This window comes from Setaria viridis, chromosome 4 (assembly GCF_005286985.2).
Source record: "Setaria viridis chromosome 4, Setaria_viridis_v4.0, whole genome shotgun sequence".
Classification (NCBI taxonomy): Eukaryota; Viridiplantae; Streptophyta; class Magnoliopsida; order Poales; family Poaceae; genus Setaria; species Setaria viridis.
Window position 1 is genome coordinate 12241105 of NC_048266.2, and position 19903 is coordinate 12261007.

The 19903-nt window shown below is 44.1% G+C and overlaps 2 protein-coding genes and 1 pseudogene across 3 annotated transcripts; 1 reads left to right on the forward strand and 2 right to left on the reverse strand.

Annotated features, from left to right (window-relative positions):
- Positions 1 to 7109: 7109 nt before the first annotated feature.
- LOC117853318 (cytochrome P450 CYP72A616-like) lies at positions 7110 to 10808 on the reverse strand (annotated as a pseudogene).
- A 974-nt stretch (positions 10809 to 11782) lies between these two features.
- On the forward strand, positions 11783 to 13949 carry LOC117851262 (heat shock factor-binding protein). Of its 2 annotated transcripts, none has more exons than XM_034733048.2 (5): positions 11783 to 11935; positions 12585 to 12638; positions 12756 to 12779; positions 12858 to 12900; positions 13494 to 13949. In XM_034733048.2, the coding sequence occupies exons 1-5, from the start codon at positions 11822 to 11824 to the stop codon at positions 13628 to 13630; spliced, it is 372 nt and encodes a 123-aa protein (XP_034588939.1). In that variant the 5' UTR covers positions 11783 to 11821; the 3' UTR covers positions 13631 to 13949. The 2 variants fall into 2 exon arrangements, with proteins under 2 accessions (XP_034588939.1, XP_034588940.1); XM_034733049.2 differs by lacking the exon at positions 11783 to 11935 and adding an exon at positions 11942 to 12156.
- Positions 13950 to 15439: 1490 nt separating this feature from the next.
- Positions 15440 to 16938, reverse strand: LOC140222413 (uncharacterized). Its single transcript, XM_072292934.1, has one exon. It carries the CDS (start codon positions 16935 to 16937, stop codon positions 16086 to 16088), a length of 852 nt encoding a protein of 283 aa, XP_072149035.1. The 5' UTR covers position 16938; the 3' UTR covers positions 15440 to 16085.
- Between the last annotated feature and the right edge of the window lie 2965 nt (positions 16939 to 19903).

Here is a 19903-nt window from a genome sequence, read left to right on the forward strand (position 1 = left end):
TACCTTACCACCATATAATTTGTTTCATTCATTTATTCTTTGTTTAACTCCCAAAATTCTCTTCAGTTGCACATAAAGAGCTATGGGGATTAAACTTTTACAGATATTTCTCCATAGCATTACTAGGCTGCTGTAAAAATTTGGGGTTCATTGGATTATTACAGAAATCATTATAATTATTTCATCCTCCTTAGGTACCAAGCACTTAACTATTTTTATCTTGCTTTACATAGAGAGTTTGTTGCTGAAATTTTAACAGCGAGTTACATAGGTGCAACAGCATCTTTGGTGAATTTTTCAGGATTTTTGGTGAAGGACATCTATTTCCATATCTTTCCTTCATTTAAACTTGTACAAAAAGTTAAGCATGTTTCACTCGGTCCTCTGCAGTAACCATTATTTTTCCTAGCACCAGCTCACTAAAACAAACCTATCAGAAGTGGTTTTGCTATATTACCATCTTTCTATGATTTACTATGCATTTAATGGCTTAAACAATATTTAAATCCTAGAGAACAATACACAATAGTGACATGTCTAAAAAAAATTTGTGAAACTACACATCTTAAGGATTCCAAAAAAACTGGTTTGACATTTTTCTGATTTTTCTACATTTAGTTATGCATTTCCAAAGTTTAGCCCATTTAAATCATTTTTAAATCAAACAGGCGCTGGCAGTTTTACAGGCAGACCCTTAAGGTTTTCGAAACATCGTAGATAGGCTCTCGGTTTCTTACACTCAGGTCTCTACGCACGTTAAAGCTTCACGGCAAGGCCCCTATGGCGGCTAGCGGCGGGCTACGCACGATTCCGGCGATCCAAGGCCTAAACGAAGGAAACTCACATGTGTGAGCTCACCGTGGGCAAAGTCGGTGAAGGCCGGGGCGGTGACGGAGGCTTGCCAGTGGTGAACGGTGAAGAGGGAGAAAACTGTGGTGGCGGCGAAAAACTTGGGTGTTCCGGCGGCGGTGAAGTTGCCGGCAGGCAACAAGCTGCTCGGTGAGCTTCGCGAGCTGCGGGGAAGCGAACGGGGCCGGTGGCAAGCGGCGAAGCAATGCGAACATGGGGGTCTCCATGGAGCTAGCCGCGGCGGCGGGCGGAACAGAGGAGCGGGCAGAGCATTGGCGTGTGGGGGAGTGGAGCTTCGGCGGGTATTCACCCCTTTTATAAGGCCGAGGAGGTGCGGGTGAGCGAGGTGGAGCCAACGGGCATGCAGGGCGTGGCCATAGGTGAGCGAAGGGAGGAGAGCTGGGTGGGTGGTAGGCAACGTTCACTGGAGGAAGGGGATGCCGGAGCGCCGGGGATCCTTAGACGATTGGGCGCGCGCGATAGCAAGCGTGAGGAGCTGTTTTGCCAAGTGGAGGGATTGGCGAGCTGCGGCACTGTCGGGTCACATCCAAGGCACGGGTTGGTGGAGGGAGCTTGGCCCATGGCCGGCGATGTCATGGTGGGCGCAGGAACTCGCGGGCATGTGCGGTGGTGGAGGGGATAGGGTGAAGGAGATAGCGCGCTAGGGGGAGAAGATAAGCGCAGTGTGGGACTGGGCATCTGGGCGTGTCGATGGGTCTTGTCTCGGTCGGGGTTGGGCGACAGTGGCTCGCCAGTGAAGAAGGGCCACGCAGTGCAGACCGACGCACCGAGCGCGATTCGAGCAGATTCGGTGCGCGGGTGCAATGCAAGGGTGCCAGTTTGAACCAATTTTGCGCGAAATTTTCAAATTGAAACATTATCAAACTTGTAGTCCAAACTACGCTCTACAAAATCTAGAAAGGCACTAGGTAAAAATTTGAGCCAAAATGAAAGTTGTTTAAGCTCAAAGTTCTTGGGAACGCCGGCTCATAGACTTGGCTGATTTTCGGCTTAAGGCTGATTTTCAGCATTGTAGCTGACTTTGGATCGATTTTTGAAAAGGCTCTGCTGAGTTTTAGGCCTAGGTCAAATAAGTGGAGTTGTAGTTTACACTCAGGAATCCAACTTTTATAAATGGTTTAGCTCAAGTTCAGTTTAAATTGTGTGAGAAATCTGCACGCCAAGTTGCATACTTTCACTGATTCTGACTTAGAGCTGTCTTTGCTGTTTTTGAAATTAAGACTGAGATTAGCCTAGAATTTGAGCAGTTTCTAGGGTGATTTAGTCCAGGCTCTTATTAACAAACTTGTTCTCCAAAGTGTACTCTACAACTTTTGTAAAAGCGCCAACTCAAGTTGAGGTCTAGAATTTGAAATAACAGAAGTTGTACTCTACTCAGCTATGTCTTTAGGACTTAGAGAATTTGAGTATGAGTTTGATTTGCCTCTGAATTTAAATCTAGTTTTTGAACCTCTTCCTCTTCAAATCATTCAAAGTGCTAATAATAAAATTTGTTTGTAATGCAAAGTTCTACAACTCTTAGATTGACAAAAATTCAAGTTGCCATTTAAAATTTCAAGTTTTGAGTTGACCCCAAAATAAGCTCCTTGAAGGGCAATTTAGACCTTTCATGTGCTAATTGAGTGCCTAATCGTCCTATCCAAGCTTAATAAAAGCTAAATTAGCTAGGGTTGTCATAGTTATTAAGTTTTTTGGTTTTATTAAGTGCATCGTATCAATCTCTTAGTTTTATCAAGCGCTCACAGTTATCGAATGGCTTAGCTCTGGTTAGGTTGTCTTCATTGACTCCTTAAGCCTGTTTAAGCGTTCACCAGTTATCTGTATGCTTTTATTGCTTTACATATGCTAGGTCCGATAAATCTTTACTCCTACCCCTCGTATTGCTAGCCATCGGATCCTTAATGTCAGAACACTACTATTGAGAGCCAATGCATCGGCTAGGTTATCATCCATATGTCACATAAGCGTGATGATGTCATTGAGCCAATCGGTACATGTACAAGGCCTTGTTGCCAACAGCTTGTTTGTTAAGTTAGTGGGCCAAAGTTAATATCCTCTCATCCATGTTACCTTGTCTAAGTTCAATATACTTATCATGACATTAATTAGATATGTTAGCTTAATTAGCCTATAAGCGGTAGGACAGAGGTCCTTGTTGCTATTGTTGCTATATTCTAATCTTTTAGATTAATAGATTGATGTCAATGCCATCTCATTTGTGTTACCTTGTCTAACTTCAATACACTTATCAAGACATTGACTAGATCTGTTAGTTTATCTGATGTGCGCATGGTGAACAAGGGCTCCTTCTATGGCTATTGTTTTACATTGTTTATATCTTAGCGCATCAGCTCATATAGCCGATCGCACATGCCATTAATGCTTCTATTTATTTATACCGCGTGATTACATTGAGAACCTGTATGTTATGATGTTTATTCCAAGAACACCTACCCATGAGTTCGAAAGGCTTCACCGTCGATCAGCTCGAGAATTTAATGTTTACCTTGTTAATTTCAGGTCAAATTGATGGCACGCCTTGCACCACTCGCGAGCCAATTTGGAGCCTACACTGGAGTTAAGAAGATCTCCCAGGTCCTCCGTGTTGTTCAATGAAGAAGCTCAAAGCCTAGATTTTGCATCAATAGTATCTTTACTATTACTAGTTGGAGGCTCCTTTTGAAGCCTCCAAGTGAAGTCACCTAGGATCCTAGGTGGATACTCTAGAAAAATAGATAAATTCAAGAAATTCTCACAAAAAACATCTAGCCATCAATAGGTATGTTGACACCAGTTTTTGACCAAGAGTCAGCCGCTATGGATAAGGTTTTGATAGATGATGAAGGAAAGAGAAAAGGTCTGTTAATGAAGCTGCGTTGACCAAGACCAGTCGGGGGAGACCAGGATTCTAGAAGCCGATAGAAGATCGGAGAAAGCCCGATCCGAAGAGAAATGGACTCCACCAAATAACAGAAAGCGTGGAGACTTATCTTAGTTAGTTTTTAGAAATAGCTGTAATAGTCATGTCGTAATCGGCTTGGATTTTAGCTTGCTCTAGGGTATAAATATAAACCCATGAGCTTTGTAACAGATAATTAATCATCAATCAATCAATACAACCTTTCGGCGCCACGCCATCAGAACCTTAGGAGTAGGAGTAGAGTAGTTTCGGCGAGTTCCTTCCTTCACGCATGGCTACATCGGCTTCGATCTCAGGCGAGCTTGTAAGTACCGTCACCCGATTATCACGGTCTCTATCATAACTTTCTAAGCTAAGTCTTATATTCTAATATTCGGCTGTGTGGCTAGTAATCGAGTTATCTTAGATTGCAAGTAGACTTTCTACGCTTTGTCCAATATTCTGCTTGTCTTCGATGGTTTCTCACAGTTATCGAGTTGTTTGATTTTATTAAGTTGCATCGTATCGATCTCTTAGTTTTATCAACCGCTCACAGTTATCGAACAGCTTCGATCTGGTTAGGTTATCTTCATTGGCTCCTTGACCTTGTTTAAGCGTTTACCAGTTATCTGATCGTATCGGTTGGTTAGATCTTGCATGTTTTTATTACTTTACATGTGCTAGATCCGATAGATCTTTACCCCGCACCTCATATTGCTAGCCATCAGGCCCTTGATGTCAGCACGCTACTGTTTAGAGCTGATGCATCGGCTGGGTATCATCCACATCTCACAAAACCTTGATGATGTCATTGAGCCGATAGGTACGCGTACGAGGCCTTGCTGCCATGAGCTTGTCTGACTGAGTCAAGGGGCTGAAGTTAATGCCCTCTCATCATGTTACCTTGTCCATGTTCAATTACACGATCATAACATTGATTAGGATTCCATTAGCTTAATCAGCCTATAAGCAGTAGGCAAGAGGTCCTTGTTTCCTGTGTTTTAATCTTTTAAATTAATAGATTGATGTCAATACCCTCTCATTTGTATCATCTTGTCTAATTTCAATTACACTTATCAACACATTGACTAGATCTGTTAGTCTATATGATGCGTGCATGGTCGGCGAGGGGTCCTTTTATGGCTGTTGTTTTATAATTCATCTTAGCCTGTCAGCTCATATAGCCGATGGCACGTGCCGTTCATACTTTATTTATTTACACCACCTGATTACATTGAATACCTCTGTGTTTATTCCAAGAACGTCTCCCCATGAGTTTGAAAGGCTTCGCCGCTGATCGGCTCAAGAATTTAATATTTACTTTGTCAATTTTTAGGTCAACTTGACTGGCACGCCTTGCACCACTCGCGAGCCTATTTGGAGCTTGCAATGGAGTTAATCAGATCTCCCAGGTCCTCCGTGTTGTTCAACGCAGAAGCCTGAAGTCCAGATTTTACGTCAACAAGGTAGACTCAAATCATCATGGCCATTGGATCTATTATATTTTAAAAAAAATTAACCACCTATGCCATTACAAAATAGCCTAAAGTAACCCCTAAATCTATATCTAAATTACCCACCTCTATCATTATGTAAAGAAACTAAAGTAAGCCCCTAATCTTCATCTAAACTACCTACTTATGCTATTATAACAAATAATTTAAAATAAACCCCCAAAATTTGCATCTAAATTTTCCATCACTAATACTTAACAAATAATCTAAATTAACCTCTCAAATTTGCATCTTTATTACCTGCATATGTCATTATTAAAAATAACATGAGATAACTCTAAATTTGAATCCAAATAATCTTCATTAAAAATATACACCAATGTACATCAATATATGATTCTAAATTATTTATTTTTTACACTAATACTAGCTCTCTCGGGTCTTTTTTACATGTCACATTAGTTTATAGAAAAAATATAAAATAACTATAGTTCCAAATATATGCGGTATCAAAATACATTTCACGGTGAATTCAATGAAACAAATTTAATATTATAGATGTTGTTATATTTTTCTATAAACTTGGTAAAAATGGACAAGTTTGACATGGGACAAACCTAGCGTGGCATATAAAAAGGACAAAGAGGAAGTAGTATATAATATAATAATTATGGTATATACGACATGATGTGTGTCACTATTTATAGATAAATAGAGGAAGTGATAAGATATAGATTAAGTTATAGCTCAAACGTAGGATTCATTAAACAAATTGAAGTGCGTACCTGCGATGCAAAGTAAAAAGTTAAAGATTATAAATGTGGATGAAAATATTATAGAGTAATTACTAACTAAAATCTATCACAATCGGATGAAGATAATAAGTGTATATCTATATAAGTATTGTGTTGGACTATTTCATAATTGAGAGGTAGCTCTGGTCTCAAGGTAACAATTTTATAGCAATGTGATCTTATGTTTCTTAAATGAAGACTCCGCATTAATTCTCATAAGACACGCTAGAAAAACAGATAAATCATAGAAATTCTTACAAATATCGGAAACATCGAATATCAATCATGTAAACTCTAATAATCATATTCATTGGTCTATTATATTTTCTAAAATGTTACCAGCACTATCATTATGAAAATATTCTAAAGTAAACTCCTAAACCCATATCTAAATTACCCAACACTCTCGTTATAAAAGTAATCTAAAGTAACTTCGTAATCTTCATCTAATTTACCCATGCATATTATTACAAAACATAGCTTAAAAACACCATTCTAAATTTGTATCTAAATTACCCACGTATGTCGTTATTATAAATAACATAAAGTAAACACCTAAATCTTAATTTAATTATGTTCGTGTTCATCATACAAAAATATTCAAAAATAAATTAATATATGATTCTAAATCACCTATTTATATCATTGTTAATATAGAAAAACTAAGTTAAAGTATATACACATGATGGGTATCACAATGTAGACTATTTTTTACATTTATGTGAGGAAACAATGAAAAATGTTAGTTTTTATGCTAAACATAATGTATGAAGGTGCGACATAAAATGAAAAAAATGTGAATATGAATGAAAAGGTGTATAGAGTATTTACTAATTAAAAATCAATCAAAACTAAATAAAATAAATACAAATCTACGTGAGTGTCGTGTTAGAGACTTAGAGTATTAAATAAATGAGAGAGTAGTAAGGTAAACAACTTTTATTATTATCAATAGTCTAATTCCTAAATAATTTTTTAATACAATAGTTTTTAAAAATATTAGTCCGTGTGGTAGCACGGGTTGATGGACTAGTTTGTATTTAATTAGGTTTCATAACAAATTTCTGTTTGGAACGAAGGTATTTGTTATCGTGTATATTTGAGAGGGGAAAAAAAAGGTAAAGCATCACTGAACAAAGTACAAAATTAGTAATTAATCCATATACATGATCCGGATCATGCATATATTTGTAGCTGCAATTAATCCATAAGTTTCAACCAGTAATTGAGGTGTCTCATCAGCAACTACAAAGGCAATTAACCGTTCACAAGCGCGTCTTGCAAGTGTAGTTCTTGCATATTTGCATCTGCTAAGTGCTTAATTACATACGCTGTACATGCAGATAACTGATTGATTAACCTAACTCCATACAAGTACCTACAAGTGTAGGCAGCTCACCTTAGGGGAGCCTCCTGAGCATGACCTGCGCCGTGTGCTCCGGCTGCAGCAAACCGTGGGGAAACGGCGCGTGTGTGTACGCCGGCGAGAGCTCGAACTCGAAGCGCTGCAGGATCATGGCGAGCCCCATCTTGGCCTCGAGCAGCGCGGGAAGTTCTGGCCGACGCAGGTGCGCGGACCCCAGCCGAAGGGGAAGAACGCCGGCACGTCGACGTCGCCGGACGCCTTGGCGATCCCGTCCGCGAACCTCTCTGGCCTGAACTCGCTCGCGTCGGGGCCCCACACGTCCCTGTCGTGGTGGATGCACAGCAGCGGCAGCACCAGCATCACCCCCGCCGGGTACCTCACGCCGCTGAGCTCCACGGGCTTGTTCGTCTGCTGTTGGAGCGCCGGCAGCGTCGTGTACAGCCGCAGAACTTCGTAAAGAACCATGGTCACCTGCAATGGCGTTGCGAATTGCGATTAGAAGGTACGGTGCGCATCTCTTTGATCGCCCACATAATCTGCCGATCGACGGCACAGCTGCTTACGATTCTCAGGCGGCTCAGGCCGTCGTAGTCCGGCGTTCCGCCGCTGCCGAAGACGCGAAGCACCTCCTCCCTCGCGCGGTCCTGCCACTCCGGGTGCATGGAGAGCACGACCATCGTCCAGTTGAGCAGCACCGACGTGGTCTCCATGCCGGCGAAGTAGAACAGCTTGCACTCCCCGATCACGTCATCGGTGGTGATGCCGGCCTTGCCGTCGCCGCCCCTGCAGTGCTCCATGTTCGACTCCAGCAGCAGGCCAAGGAGGTCGTCGCTGGTCGCCCTGCCTGTTCTCAACGCGTCCTCTTCCTTGGCGACGACGCCCTTCAGGATCCCATGGACCTCCGTAGCGATCTTAGCTTCTTCATCCTTCGGTTAGTTCTTGTAGGCAGGTACCTGCAGGAGACGCCATATGCCCATATATAGTGCGAGCAATACGAATTTTACATTAAATGGGCGAAAAATAAACAGGAGTAGGAAAGAAGAGCTCACAAGTATCCAGGGATGTAGAACTTGTTCATGGCCTGAACGACGAGGTGAATCTGCTCCGCCTGGAGCTGGAAGATCCTCCTGCCTTCGAGGTAGCTGCTGCCGAACGCGGCGCGAGCGATGACATCCCCCGTCAGGTTCTGCATCTCAGGCCACACATCCACCTCGCATGGCAGCTTTCCATCGGCAACTAGGCCCTCCCACCTCTTCACCAGATCCGAGCAACACGCAGCGAAAGCCGGCAGCATCCGCTGGAAATCAATGGAAGACACAATCATGTGAGATCCTGTGACAAATATTCGATCACGGGCTCATGGCAGCCGGTGGTGGTGCTCACGCCGTGGTGCAGCATCCTCTGGAGCCTGCCGAAGTGGCCGAACTTGTTGGACAGGACCTCTCGCACCAGCTCTGGCTCGGCGATGGTCACCCTCGGCACCGGCCCAAACCAGGTGAACGACGTTTTACCTGTCAGTATTGTCGACCATGTTCGGAACATGCTTGTTAGTGGGTCGCTTGTTGTGCCACTATTTGATTTTCTTTGGGGACAGCGATCACAAATCAATGAAACAAGAATGCTAGAATAAGATAAGCAATTATCATGGGGACTGTCCACGGTTTGTTGCGTATCTATACTTACACCCCTGCTAATTGGATTGGGTTTAATGGTTTTAATGGATAGAATTTCTTTTGGAAGTTGTTTAGATGGGTTGTTAATAGGCTGATTCATTAAATGGTTTAGTTTAGTTTGGATTCCTCCTAAGAGGAAATAGTTTGGGAGTAGTTTAGAGTGGGTTGCATTGGTTTGATTCACAAAATAATTTAAGGATCCGATTCTTGACGTGGACCCACATATACGTCCAACTATACTTTTTCGCATGAAGTAGCTAATTATTAAACTAAATCATCTCCAACAAATTTCAATCAATTTCGTTAAAATTTTAAAGGGTGAAAGGGAGGTTTTAGTTCGAGGGTCCGACTCTTGACGTGGGGCTCATATATATGTCCAGCTATACTATTTTGCACAAAGTAGCGGACACTTAAACTAAGTCATCTCCAACAAATTTCGATCAATTTCGCTAAAATTTTAAAGTGTGACACTTGAGGTGGGGCTCATATATATGCCCAGCTATACTATTTTGCACAAAGTAGCGGACACTTAAACTAAGTCATCTCCAACAAATTTCGATCAATTTCGCTAAAATTTTAAAGTATGAACGCGAGGTTTTAATTTTATGGTCCGGCTCTTGACGCGGGCCCAAATGTATGTTTAGCCATACTATTTAGCACAAAGTAGCGGGCAATCAAACTCTTATCATCTCCAATAAATTTCAATCAATTTCGCTAAAATTTTAAAGTGTGAACACGACGTTTTAGTTTTAAAGTCCGGCTCTTGACGTAGAACCCATATGTCGGACTCACATTTATTTCAAATATATACGAGTTTTTTATATGAGCCCACATGTTTATATAGCAAATCATGATTTTTTATAGCAAATTCATGGATTCTAATAACTAGTATGGTGGATTGGTTTAGGTTTAGATAATATAAATATAGGGTGAGTTGGGTTGAAAAAATAAATTAACTTGATGTGGATATCCAAATAGCAGGCCTACCTAGGTGTAGGTGTATGTGTGATTATTGTTGGTTGTCACTAGATCCTAGTATCCTAGTATACCCAATAGAAAGAGGCTCAATTGTCAATTGGTAGAACTATTCCTTGAAAAGCTCGATCGTCTTAAGTCTTGACTCTTGTGATGTGTGTATTTTCAGGGAAATGGGGGGCGCCCGTGGGGGGAGGGGGATAGCTCAATAACTGTGAAGGAGCTCAATAAAGGTACTAGTCAACTTCAAACTCGATTTTATAGTGTGCTATAAAAAAACTCGATTTCTAGCAGTATTAGTTGTTCAATTGAGCGGTGAAGGTGCTTTCGGAGGAAAAAATCAATTGACGATGAAGGATTTTGGTCAAAGCAAAAAATTGGAATTGGCCAGTATAACTCTCCTAGAAACAAGGCATGTTCTTACAGACCTCGTAAAACCTGCGTGCCGAACAAAGAATAGAAAGCAATATAATGTAGGTATCGTACCATGCTCCTTCACGTTCTGATGGAGAAACGGCATCGCCCTGGGCGCGACGTCGTGGCAGCCCAACGCCAAGGGCCGGGACTTGGCCTCCCGATCGAGCCGCGGAGCCCCTGCGACCGCAGCGCCCGGCCCAGGCGCCGCGGCCGCCACCACGCCCACTCCAGCGCGCGAACGACGCACCACGCGGCCACCACGCACAGGCACAGCGCCACCTGCTTCCACGGGAACAGCGCCGCCTGCGCGTCGCCGCCGGCGACGCCGAGCAGCCGCCCTATCACGCCGCTGGCCTCCATGGCTGGGACGCTGGGTGGGGGGGTGCAAGCTAGAGCTAGCGAGGAACCGGGCAGCTGACGGGGAGCGCGGAATGTGTTTTTTTAGCTAGGCGCCTTTCCGCTGACGTGGGGGAGCGCATCATTTTCGCTGTTCGAGTGTCGAGTCCTTTTTTTAAGGAAAAAAAATACGCTGCTCGAGTCCTTTTCTTTTGGAAATAAGCTGCTTCTGCTTGTTCTTGGGTTTTGCTCGCCATTTCGGTCTTCTCCGGCCACGCATAGCAGCGTGAAGAAAAAAATTTCGGGAGAAAAAAAACAAGAAAGCCGGCGTTTGGGCAAAGAAAAACAGCGCTCCCATGTCACCTTGATTACATCATTTGGCTTATTTTTGGGGATCTTGTGAACGCAAGTAATTGAACTGATTCCAGTAAACTTCTTGCTTTTCCAACAGGTCATTAGGCTCATCCCTTATGATGTGGGTATTTTCGTACTATCATTCCCTTTGCTAATTTGGACAGCTTTCCTAGGAGGGTCGTGGAATTCAGCTCTTGCTTACAAGTTTTGGCACGCCGGACATTAGTAAGGTAGGCTCGTTATTATAGTTACTAGTCCATCCATACATGCTTGTATGGGGTGCAATCTTAACAGACATAAGTATTAGAAGTTTGTAAATAAATTTGTAACACACAGCTAATCAAAATTTATTAACTTTGTTCTATTTTTTAATATTATATAAACTTTATTCGTTGTGATTCAATTTTATAAAAAAATATGAGGTGGTATGGATCAATCTCGTTCTTTTTCTAAAAATCTAAATAACAAAATGGGGAGTGAGAATAATCTCTCTCCTTTAAATGAACCAAAACACACTAATGGGTTTCGGGCTGAAACCTGGAATCGCCCACCGCACACAAACAAAACTTATCCAGCTTCTATTTTTTAATGAAAAACACGTGCTCATGGCCCGGCCCAATGGCAACTGCGGCCCATGGCCTGATCCCACACCACAGAAGTGCGTGACATTTTCGAACACCAGAATGCCCCAAATCTGCTTTCGAGAAGAATCCAGCGCCGACCGGATCTGCAGCCGTTCGAGGTGCTCCCCGTCGCCGGCGGTAATGGCGAATCCCAACTCCGGCATCCCCATCAAGGTCAGCTATCGTTCCCTCCCATCAGCCTTCCCGCAAGCTAGCTCCTCTCGCCTCCGTCTTCCCTCGGAAGTTAGATTTCTAAAGACTCGCCTTGTTCTCAAATTTGGGGTTCTTGCGCGTGGAGCGGCGAGCCAACGAGTTGGATGGGGAGTACGGCGCAGTGGGTACCCGGAGGGCCAAGGCACGCTGCCGTCTTGGGAGCCGGGCGGCGCGGTTGTCGGGTCAGTGATTCGCCCTCCAGTTTGAGCTAAGGCGATGGCAATTCACGAATATTGACGTCTGCAGATGGGTAGTGGAGAGTAATATAGGATATGCAAAAAATTGGGAAGGAAAATAGCAGGGATTTAGGAAAACCTGATTCCGTTTGTTGTTCCTCTACACTTTACCGTGGCTTATAGGATCCATTTTCGCAGCTACAGAGCACGGGCTGTTGCTGCTGCGGCAGGTGAGACACTGCGGTGTAGTTTCCTGATGTTGGATGTATACTAAAAACTGTATGGGAACACCTACTGTCCTCGTATAGGTAGAGATCGGATGTTATTTATATTGTATAACGTGGTGCACATGATATATTTGTGCTCAGTTTCTTTACCTTAGCATTGTGGTTTGAGTTTCCAAGTTCGCTCATTTCAGCCCTTGTCAATCGCAGGCTGAACAAGATTCTGATGGCTCGGCCCAAAGCACTGCTGATATGACTGCTTTTGTAAGTATATTCAGCTGAAGAAGATTCTGTTGTGTACTTATGTTATCTTAATTTTAGATCTGGACTATCGTCCCTCTTGTTCACTAATTGTTTTATTTCTTTTCTCACTGTTTTCAGGTGCAAAATCTTCTGATGCAGATGGTGAGTTACTAGTTTGTCTGGTACACACCATGTGCATATGATCCTTTTTTTCGTTGACTGAATCCGAATTCCTTGCAGCAAACCAGGTTTCAAGCTATGTCGGAGAACATCATTTCAAAAAATATCCTTTGAAATCAGTTCCCTTTTAACTATTTTAGATTCTGCTAATTTAGAACTATCAATAGTATAGCATTTACTATATCGATCATGTGTACATTACTCATAGGGCAAACAAAATGAGCAATGAACTGCCATTCCTGATATGGGCATATTTGAATATCTTAAAAGGAAAGACTGATTTGGGACTGAAGTTAGGAGTTTTTATTCAAGTTCTAGTGCTTGAACTATGAATTGTGGGTAACTATAATATACTTCTCATAATTTGACGATGACCATTTCACCATCATCTTGGATACTGTACCTTTACTTGAAAGGGTTGAAGAGTATGTTAAACATGATGATGCCTGGGACATTTTAAATTTTTAGTGGATAGGTGGATCCTGGAAGTAGAGGTCCATGTGGTTGTAACATCTTTATTTTCAGTCATCAATATTTACATGATTTGTCTACCTCTGAAAAGTTTGTCTTGTTGATACTGCCAATGGGGATATTGTCCGCATATCTTTCTCTCAACTCTTGTTATACTCCCTCCATTTTGAAAAGCCATATATTTAAAAACAGAGGGAGTAATTGCATTCCTTAACAGATGCTCACTAGATGAGATGGGTATGAGAATCGATGAATTGGAGCAGAGCATCAATGACCTCAAGGCTGAGATGGGCAGCGACAGCATGACAACGCCATCTAAGACAAAGGATGAAGGGTCAAAACCTGCTGACAGCTCTGCATGAGCAAGCACAGCAGAAGCAGCTGGTATCTTAGGCATTTGTCGCTAACAAATACCTGTTATGAGGTTTCATATGAGAGAAGGTTGTTACTGATGTGGTACTTCCGATGTTTGTGGAAGTATTTGCTATGATTTTTATATAAACTGTATTCATCCTGTAGACCTACTGGTGCTTATGTACATGCATGTCATGTCGGCTGCTAGAACGCTAGTAGAGATTTATTTAGCTTCTGGTGTTTGTGACAAGTATCCGGTGAGATTGCTGCTTTATTCCTCTGTGTGACATCGGATCAATACTCATAAAATATGTGCAATTTTTCGTATCCGAAAGAGCATCCAATTACTAATAATTCAAGTTGACAAACGTATTTTACCTCACTATCTATCTTTGTAATGGTTTCACGTATTTGAAAGAACACTAATGATTCAAAATTAGTTAACCTCTCTTTTCGTTTTTTGCTCATTTGAAAGCTTTGCGTTTAAATGTGTGATCCAGTGCCTCTATAGCGACTATGCCATTTGATTTTTGACAAGAAATCAAGCCAATAACGACATGTATTTCATCTAGCAGCTCAGCAAAATCGTACGAGGAGCACGGTCTACAAGAGATTCACCAATGAACTTTAACGGCGTGTTTTAGTTGCGAACGACAAACATGAATGCAGCCGCACTCCGCCGGATACGACAAATTGGATCGATCTGAGAAGTAGATCGAGCTCGGGAAAGACAGCACAGCTGAGAACAACATAGCTTGAAACCTTTGGGCTAGTGGTTCTTGCGAGTTGCGATTAAGCAGCTAGGTGTATCCATTCGTCCAAGGCGCCTAAATGACAATCCTCCTACCAATCAAACAACCATGTCAACACATGATTATATCTGGTCTAGGTTCAGGCCCGTACATCACGTGGCGCAAGCCGCGACCGCACCGAGTCACCAATTTTGAGAGGCCACTCTAAGCAACAATTAGCCCACTAAAACATGTTACAAACCAGTCTTTTTCACGTCAAGCCCAATAACTCATAGCGTAGGCGATCAAATCAGGCATTTAAAAAATAGAGTGCAGTCATGACGCCTCACCTTCCATCAACAACTACGGCACAAGACTGATGCAGACACAGATACAATCGACATTTAGCGAATTGCAACTTAGCGCGAGCCTGTGAGGTATTAATAGTTATAGTAATTACATTGTGAAGTATAACTACATTTTTCTTATTTATATCTTGTAAATATAGGGTCTAAATATAGGACCACCAGTTTGTGTTTACACCAGGACCACCTAAGTTGTACGGGGATGCTAGCTGTTACTCTAACCTTGGGTATCAAAGCTAGCCACATCAGCCTGCCAGAAAAAATCGAGCATCATGGATGCTTATTAGCATGAACTCATTCCAGTTGCAGAAGCTTGTCATAAAATTTCCACTACTACAACCTGGCATTCGAAGCTTCGCTAACTCGACAAAAATCCATCCAATGATTTTAGTTATCAAATTGTATCCTCGTTGCTTCAATTCAGGGTTGGATTGGAAGTATTTTCCTTGAGCTTGTGTAAATTTGGATTAGGTTATTGTTGTGGTAACAAGTGTTTGCAAAATTGTGGTGCATGGACATTGCTAAGAGAAGCCTGCCACTACTAGGGAAAACGTCTTTACTACCGGTTGGGAACTCTCCTTTAGTACCGGTTTCGCAACCGGTACTGATAATTCGGTACTAATCGGACCCCTTTAGTACCAGTTGAAATAACCGATACGAAAGGTATTAAAAAATTAAAAAAAAATCCTGACTCCCTTTAGTACCGGGTGGAGCCTCCACCCGGTACTAAATGGGGTCACGGGGGCCTCCTCGGGGACTATCCGTTAGACTTGGTACTAATGTTCAAATTAGTACCGGATCAAAATGCAACCGGTATTGAGTCTCGAGACGAATGCTAGTGTGCAATTCAACGTTGAAGTACGGACTGACTACACAATTTAGTAGAAAAGGCACTCGATTCCTTTTGCTTTGATCAAAACAATGGGATAGAGAGGTCGTGCTCCCCCTCCCTCCGACGATGCATGTCAATGCTGAGCACGTAGAGCCCTGTGGCTTCCAGCACCTCGTCCTGGTGATCGTACTCGTAGTCAGTGAGCGAGAGGTAGATGACACCATCACCAGGCTGTAGCGTGCTAATGACGGGGAAACTGAGCGCCGGCGGCTGCAGCTTCTCGTCATCAACTCGTCCTTAACGTAGCACACTGCTGGGTCATCCCAGCAGAGATCTCCGATGCGGAAGGAGGCGTCCTTGTGCCACTGAAACTTGGTCGGGCTCAGGCGGTGGTGCAGCACCCATGTGGTGAGCGTCACCTCTGCCATGGGAATGTCGTCGTCTTCGTAGTAGCCGTCCATGGAGACGAATCTCAGGGCCTCGCCGCCGTTGACGCAGCACATGGAGCGGGTCTCCTCCGGAACCCTCTATTCCCTCAGCTCGCTGCTGCTAGCAATAGCATATCCATCGGGCAATGGGATGAAGTGGATGATGATCCCTCTGATCCCTCAGCAGCTGCAGCAGTGTGGTTGTAGACCAAGATCCCTGTCAGGAGATCAACCCAGCAGAGCGAGGTGGATCCAAGTGCGAACACCATGTCTGCGCAGAAGAGGTCGTCTTCGTCTTCGTCAGCGGGGAGAGGGAGGGGGAGCACAACCTCTCTCTGGAGCCACCGGCAGGTCGTCGTTGGGCCGCCGCAGCCGAGCGACTCCCACGTGAAGAGAGTGGCCTCGTTTGTGGGGAGGTAGCTCCGGTCATCTATGCGGAGGAGGAGCTCGGCGAGGAGGTAGCCGTCATCGCGCTCCTCGGTGGTGCCGGCGAGGCGAAGGATGGCGGCCCCGCTGGCTGCCCCTGCTATGTCGCAGTGGGACCTGGAGCAGACGCCGCCGCACCAGAGGAGCGGCGGGACGATGGCGACGGAGCTTGCCCGGGCATCGTAAACCAGGTAGAAGCCAGGGTCACGGTTGCCCGGACGGCAGTTGCCGATGCAGAGGACGAGCAGGCTATGGTGGCAGCTCGCGATGAAGGCGGAGGCGGGGTAACCCCGCTGGGAATGGCTGGGGGGCCAAGAGTTGTTGAGGGACAGGGAAGTCACGCTGGGGGCGGCGCCGGCGACGACCTGAGAAAGGCAAGGCTCGATGCCGTCCAATATCTCATGGAAGTAGTCGGCATCGCCGCAGGTGAAGGTCACCAGCTCCTTGCGGACGGCGGCGCCGCCGGGGCGGGAGGCTTTGCGCTCCCGCAGGATTGCGAACGCCGGCTCCTCAACCTCCGCCCGGTACCGCATCACCTCCGCTCGGATGGCCTTGTGCCTCTCTTCTTCTCGGTGATGCAGCCGGACTTGTTCAGGGCAAGCTCCATGGCCTGATCCGGTGAGAGTTCTCCTGTTTCTTGGATGACGCCTTTGAGTTCATCGACGAATCGGTCGACCAACACTTCCATGGCTGCCTCCGATCCTGTCTGCATTGGAAGCCCCCGCGCGCGGTTGCTGTTTTATTTATGGGACGGACCGGACCGGTCATCAATGTCGGCACAAGTTACAAATCTAGTTTATTTGGTACTCCTTTCGTTTATGGATCACGATCGGACTAGTTCGTATAGACTACCTTTATCTGGCTCTAACACGCACGATCTAAAGTTGGACTTCACCGCGCACCACAGAACGAGGAAAGAAAATTGGGCCTTGGTACTATACATCAGCACGTCATTACAACCACCATCTTTCCCAGTGTCAGATTCATATGAAGTCTCTTTTTCCCTTTTTGCGACCAATGAAACCGAAATTACTTTGTTCGCAATCGATATGGCCATACGTGTTTTGAGATCTTATTATGATATAAATATGATTTAGGGTCAATATGAGTCTTGATTTGTAGCTTTGACTGCATGAAACACAAAGGTCCAAACATATCGCAAATTTGATGTGTGGTTTGGTAAATATTACAATTTATATCCTTGTAATCACAGAAGGTATGCATTTATATATTGCACCCAACCACGTCATCAACCTCCTCCCTAGGTACTGCCCAAGCCAAAATGCGACGGCCAAATCGACTGGAAATCAGCCCGCGCTGCACGTTGGGGTTGTTTGGATTGTGGCGCTACGGGGCCAAGCCAAAATTTGGCACTGCCCCCACAAATTTGAATGGCACTAGAACACGCCCTATCATGAATTCATGACTGAAAAACAATGGAAACAGTGATACTGGAATGCAAGATGTTCTGTATTTGGTTCAACTCTGTTCAGGTTGGACATGTACATAGATAATCAGACATTCTGATAATGGAGATCTTCTAAATTAAACAAATTATCATTTGAAACACATCATAGCAGAAACACATTTCTTATTTTCTTAAAATATAAACAATGGTCTTCTCTTGGCAAACGCTGGAGCAATATCCTCTACTCCTCTTCTGGAGGACCATAACCATAAACATCTCTTTGACAAACGTGGTGGCCACCAATTTTCTTTTGCACCCATAAGATCTTATGACCCATAATAAGAGAAGACCTTGTTAGCAGAGACATTCAACATTTTGAACAAAGGACAAAATGCAAAATCGATTTTGGAAAAATGGATGGTGATAAATTACCAGCAATACTTATGATAAAATTTGCTTCTTCTAAACCTATAATTCAACCAAAAGATATGATCACGTGGACATGTGTTTTTATCTACTTGGCATGGTCTGCACTCAGGAAGTCAAAATTTCAGGCTAGGCTACTTTATTTGCAATCAGGATATTTCATATGGCAAATGGAAGATGATATGCCCCACAACAGTCAACATTTTGGTGACAAATGGAACCAATGTGTTAGCCAATGTTTCTTTGCAACCAACGAATGCAATCATGGATTGAAAACAAATACCTTATCCAATAATTTGCTGCATGTATATTCCAAGGCTATCTTTCTCAATGGACACCGAGTTACTTACAGCCGGTGGAGCTAGGAATTAGGCTTGGGGAGGGGGGGGGGCGCGGGGCAAGGCAAGACAAATCAAACCAAGAGAAAAATGGGTGGGTAGGTTTGGGACAATGTTTGCGGCGGCAGCATCAGTTAAAACTAGAGAATTAGAGGAACTAATCACTAGAAAAATATTATTTGAAGATTAAATCAACAGTGATTAGTCTAAATAATTAGTAATTAGCCTAAATAATTAGTGATTTAGTAATTAGTAACCTTAATTATATGGATCATTAGGGGGGCATGGCCCCTGCCAGCCCCCCCTTGGCTCCGCCTATGCTTACAAGGATAGTGTAAAAAATCATCTAACAAGATGCCTGCATACTTATAGGCACTCATAAAAAAGGGTTATTGATTTTCTAGAAATTTTAATGAGGAAAGATAATATAATGGGACTGAATCGGGTTTCCTAAAGTAGATCACCAATGAGACTAAGATCGCCAATGAACAACACACACCGATAGCATCATTAGAGAACAATTCGGTGGAGCACACAAAGAATCCCTCGTTGGTTACTTGCCAGCAGGGACCTGTGCTTGTGCAATGCTCATAACAAACAGGTCAATCATTAGTCAAATAAATTTACCTTATCACAAACACAGTGCTCACGGCCTCACGATGGCCCTCTCAAACAGGCCCATAGTCTCATTGATCATTTGCCTTCTCACCTGAGGAAAAATTACATTGAGAAGTAGTCAGGAGACAGGGGCACATGCTAAACTGCACAGATGGAAATTTTACATTGTTCTGTGACACTTCACACATGTACATAACACAACATTAGTATTCTCTGTTTCTAGTTACAAAATTATCATGTAGAATAAGGTGTTAAAGGTAATACATCACATTGTTGTGCATGTGGTTGAGAGTTTCCGCCACACGTTCGTGGTGATCACTGATCAGCGAGGGGCCGAGCGAAGGCGCGGTGGGCGGCGGCGGATCCATGGGCGGGCGATGCCGGTGGGGCGAAGGGCGGCAGATCCGTGGCGGGCGATGTTGGCGGGGGAAGGCCGGGCAAAGGCGGGATGGGCGGCGGCGGATCCGTGGGCGGGCGACGACGGCGGAGTTGGGTGGGGCGGCGACGGCGATGGAGCGGGCGGCGGCGGCGGGCGAGGGGCTGGGCGGAGGTGGGGGGGAGGGGGCGGCGGGCGGAGTCCGGGGCGTCAGTGGGAGGCGACGGGAGACGGGAGACGCTGTGCGAGTGCGGCCTGAGAAAAATAAGCACAGTTGTTCGGCGGGCTGCTAGGTTGTTGCTGTTTGGGCCGCAGCCAAACGGCTAGGCTGTA

Coding starts and splice junctions, on each gene's coding strand:
- LOC140222413 (XM_072292934.1), bottom strand. CDS start 16,937: ATGCGGTACCGGGCGGAGGTTGAGGAGCCGGCGTTCGCAATCCTGCGG.
- LOC117851262 (XM_034733048.2), top strand. CDS start 11,822: ATGCCCCAAATCTGCTTTCGAGAAGAATCCAGCGCCGACCGGATCTGC. Junction 12,639..12,755: donor CTGCTGATATGACTGCTTTT/GTAAGTATATTC, acceptor CACTGTTTTCAG/GTGCAAAATCTTCTGATGCA. Junction 12,780..12,857: donor AAAATCTTCTGATGCAGATG/GTGAGTTACTAG, acceptor AATTCCTTGCAG/CAAACCAGGTTTCAAGCTAT.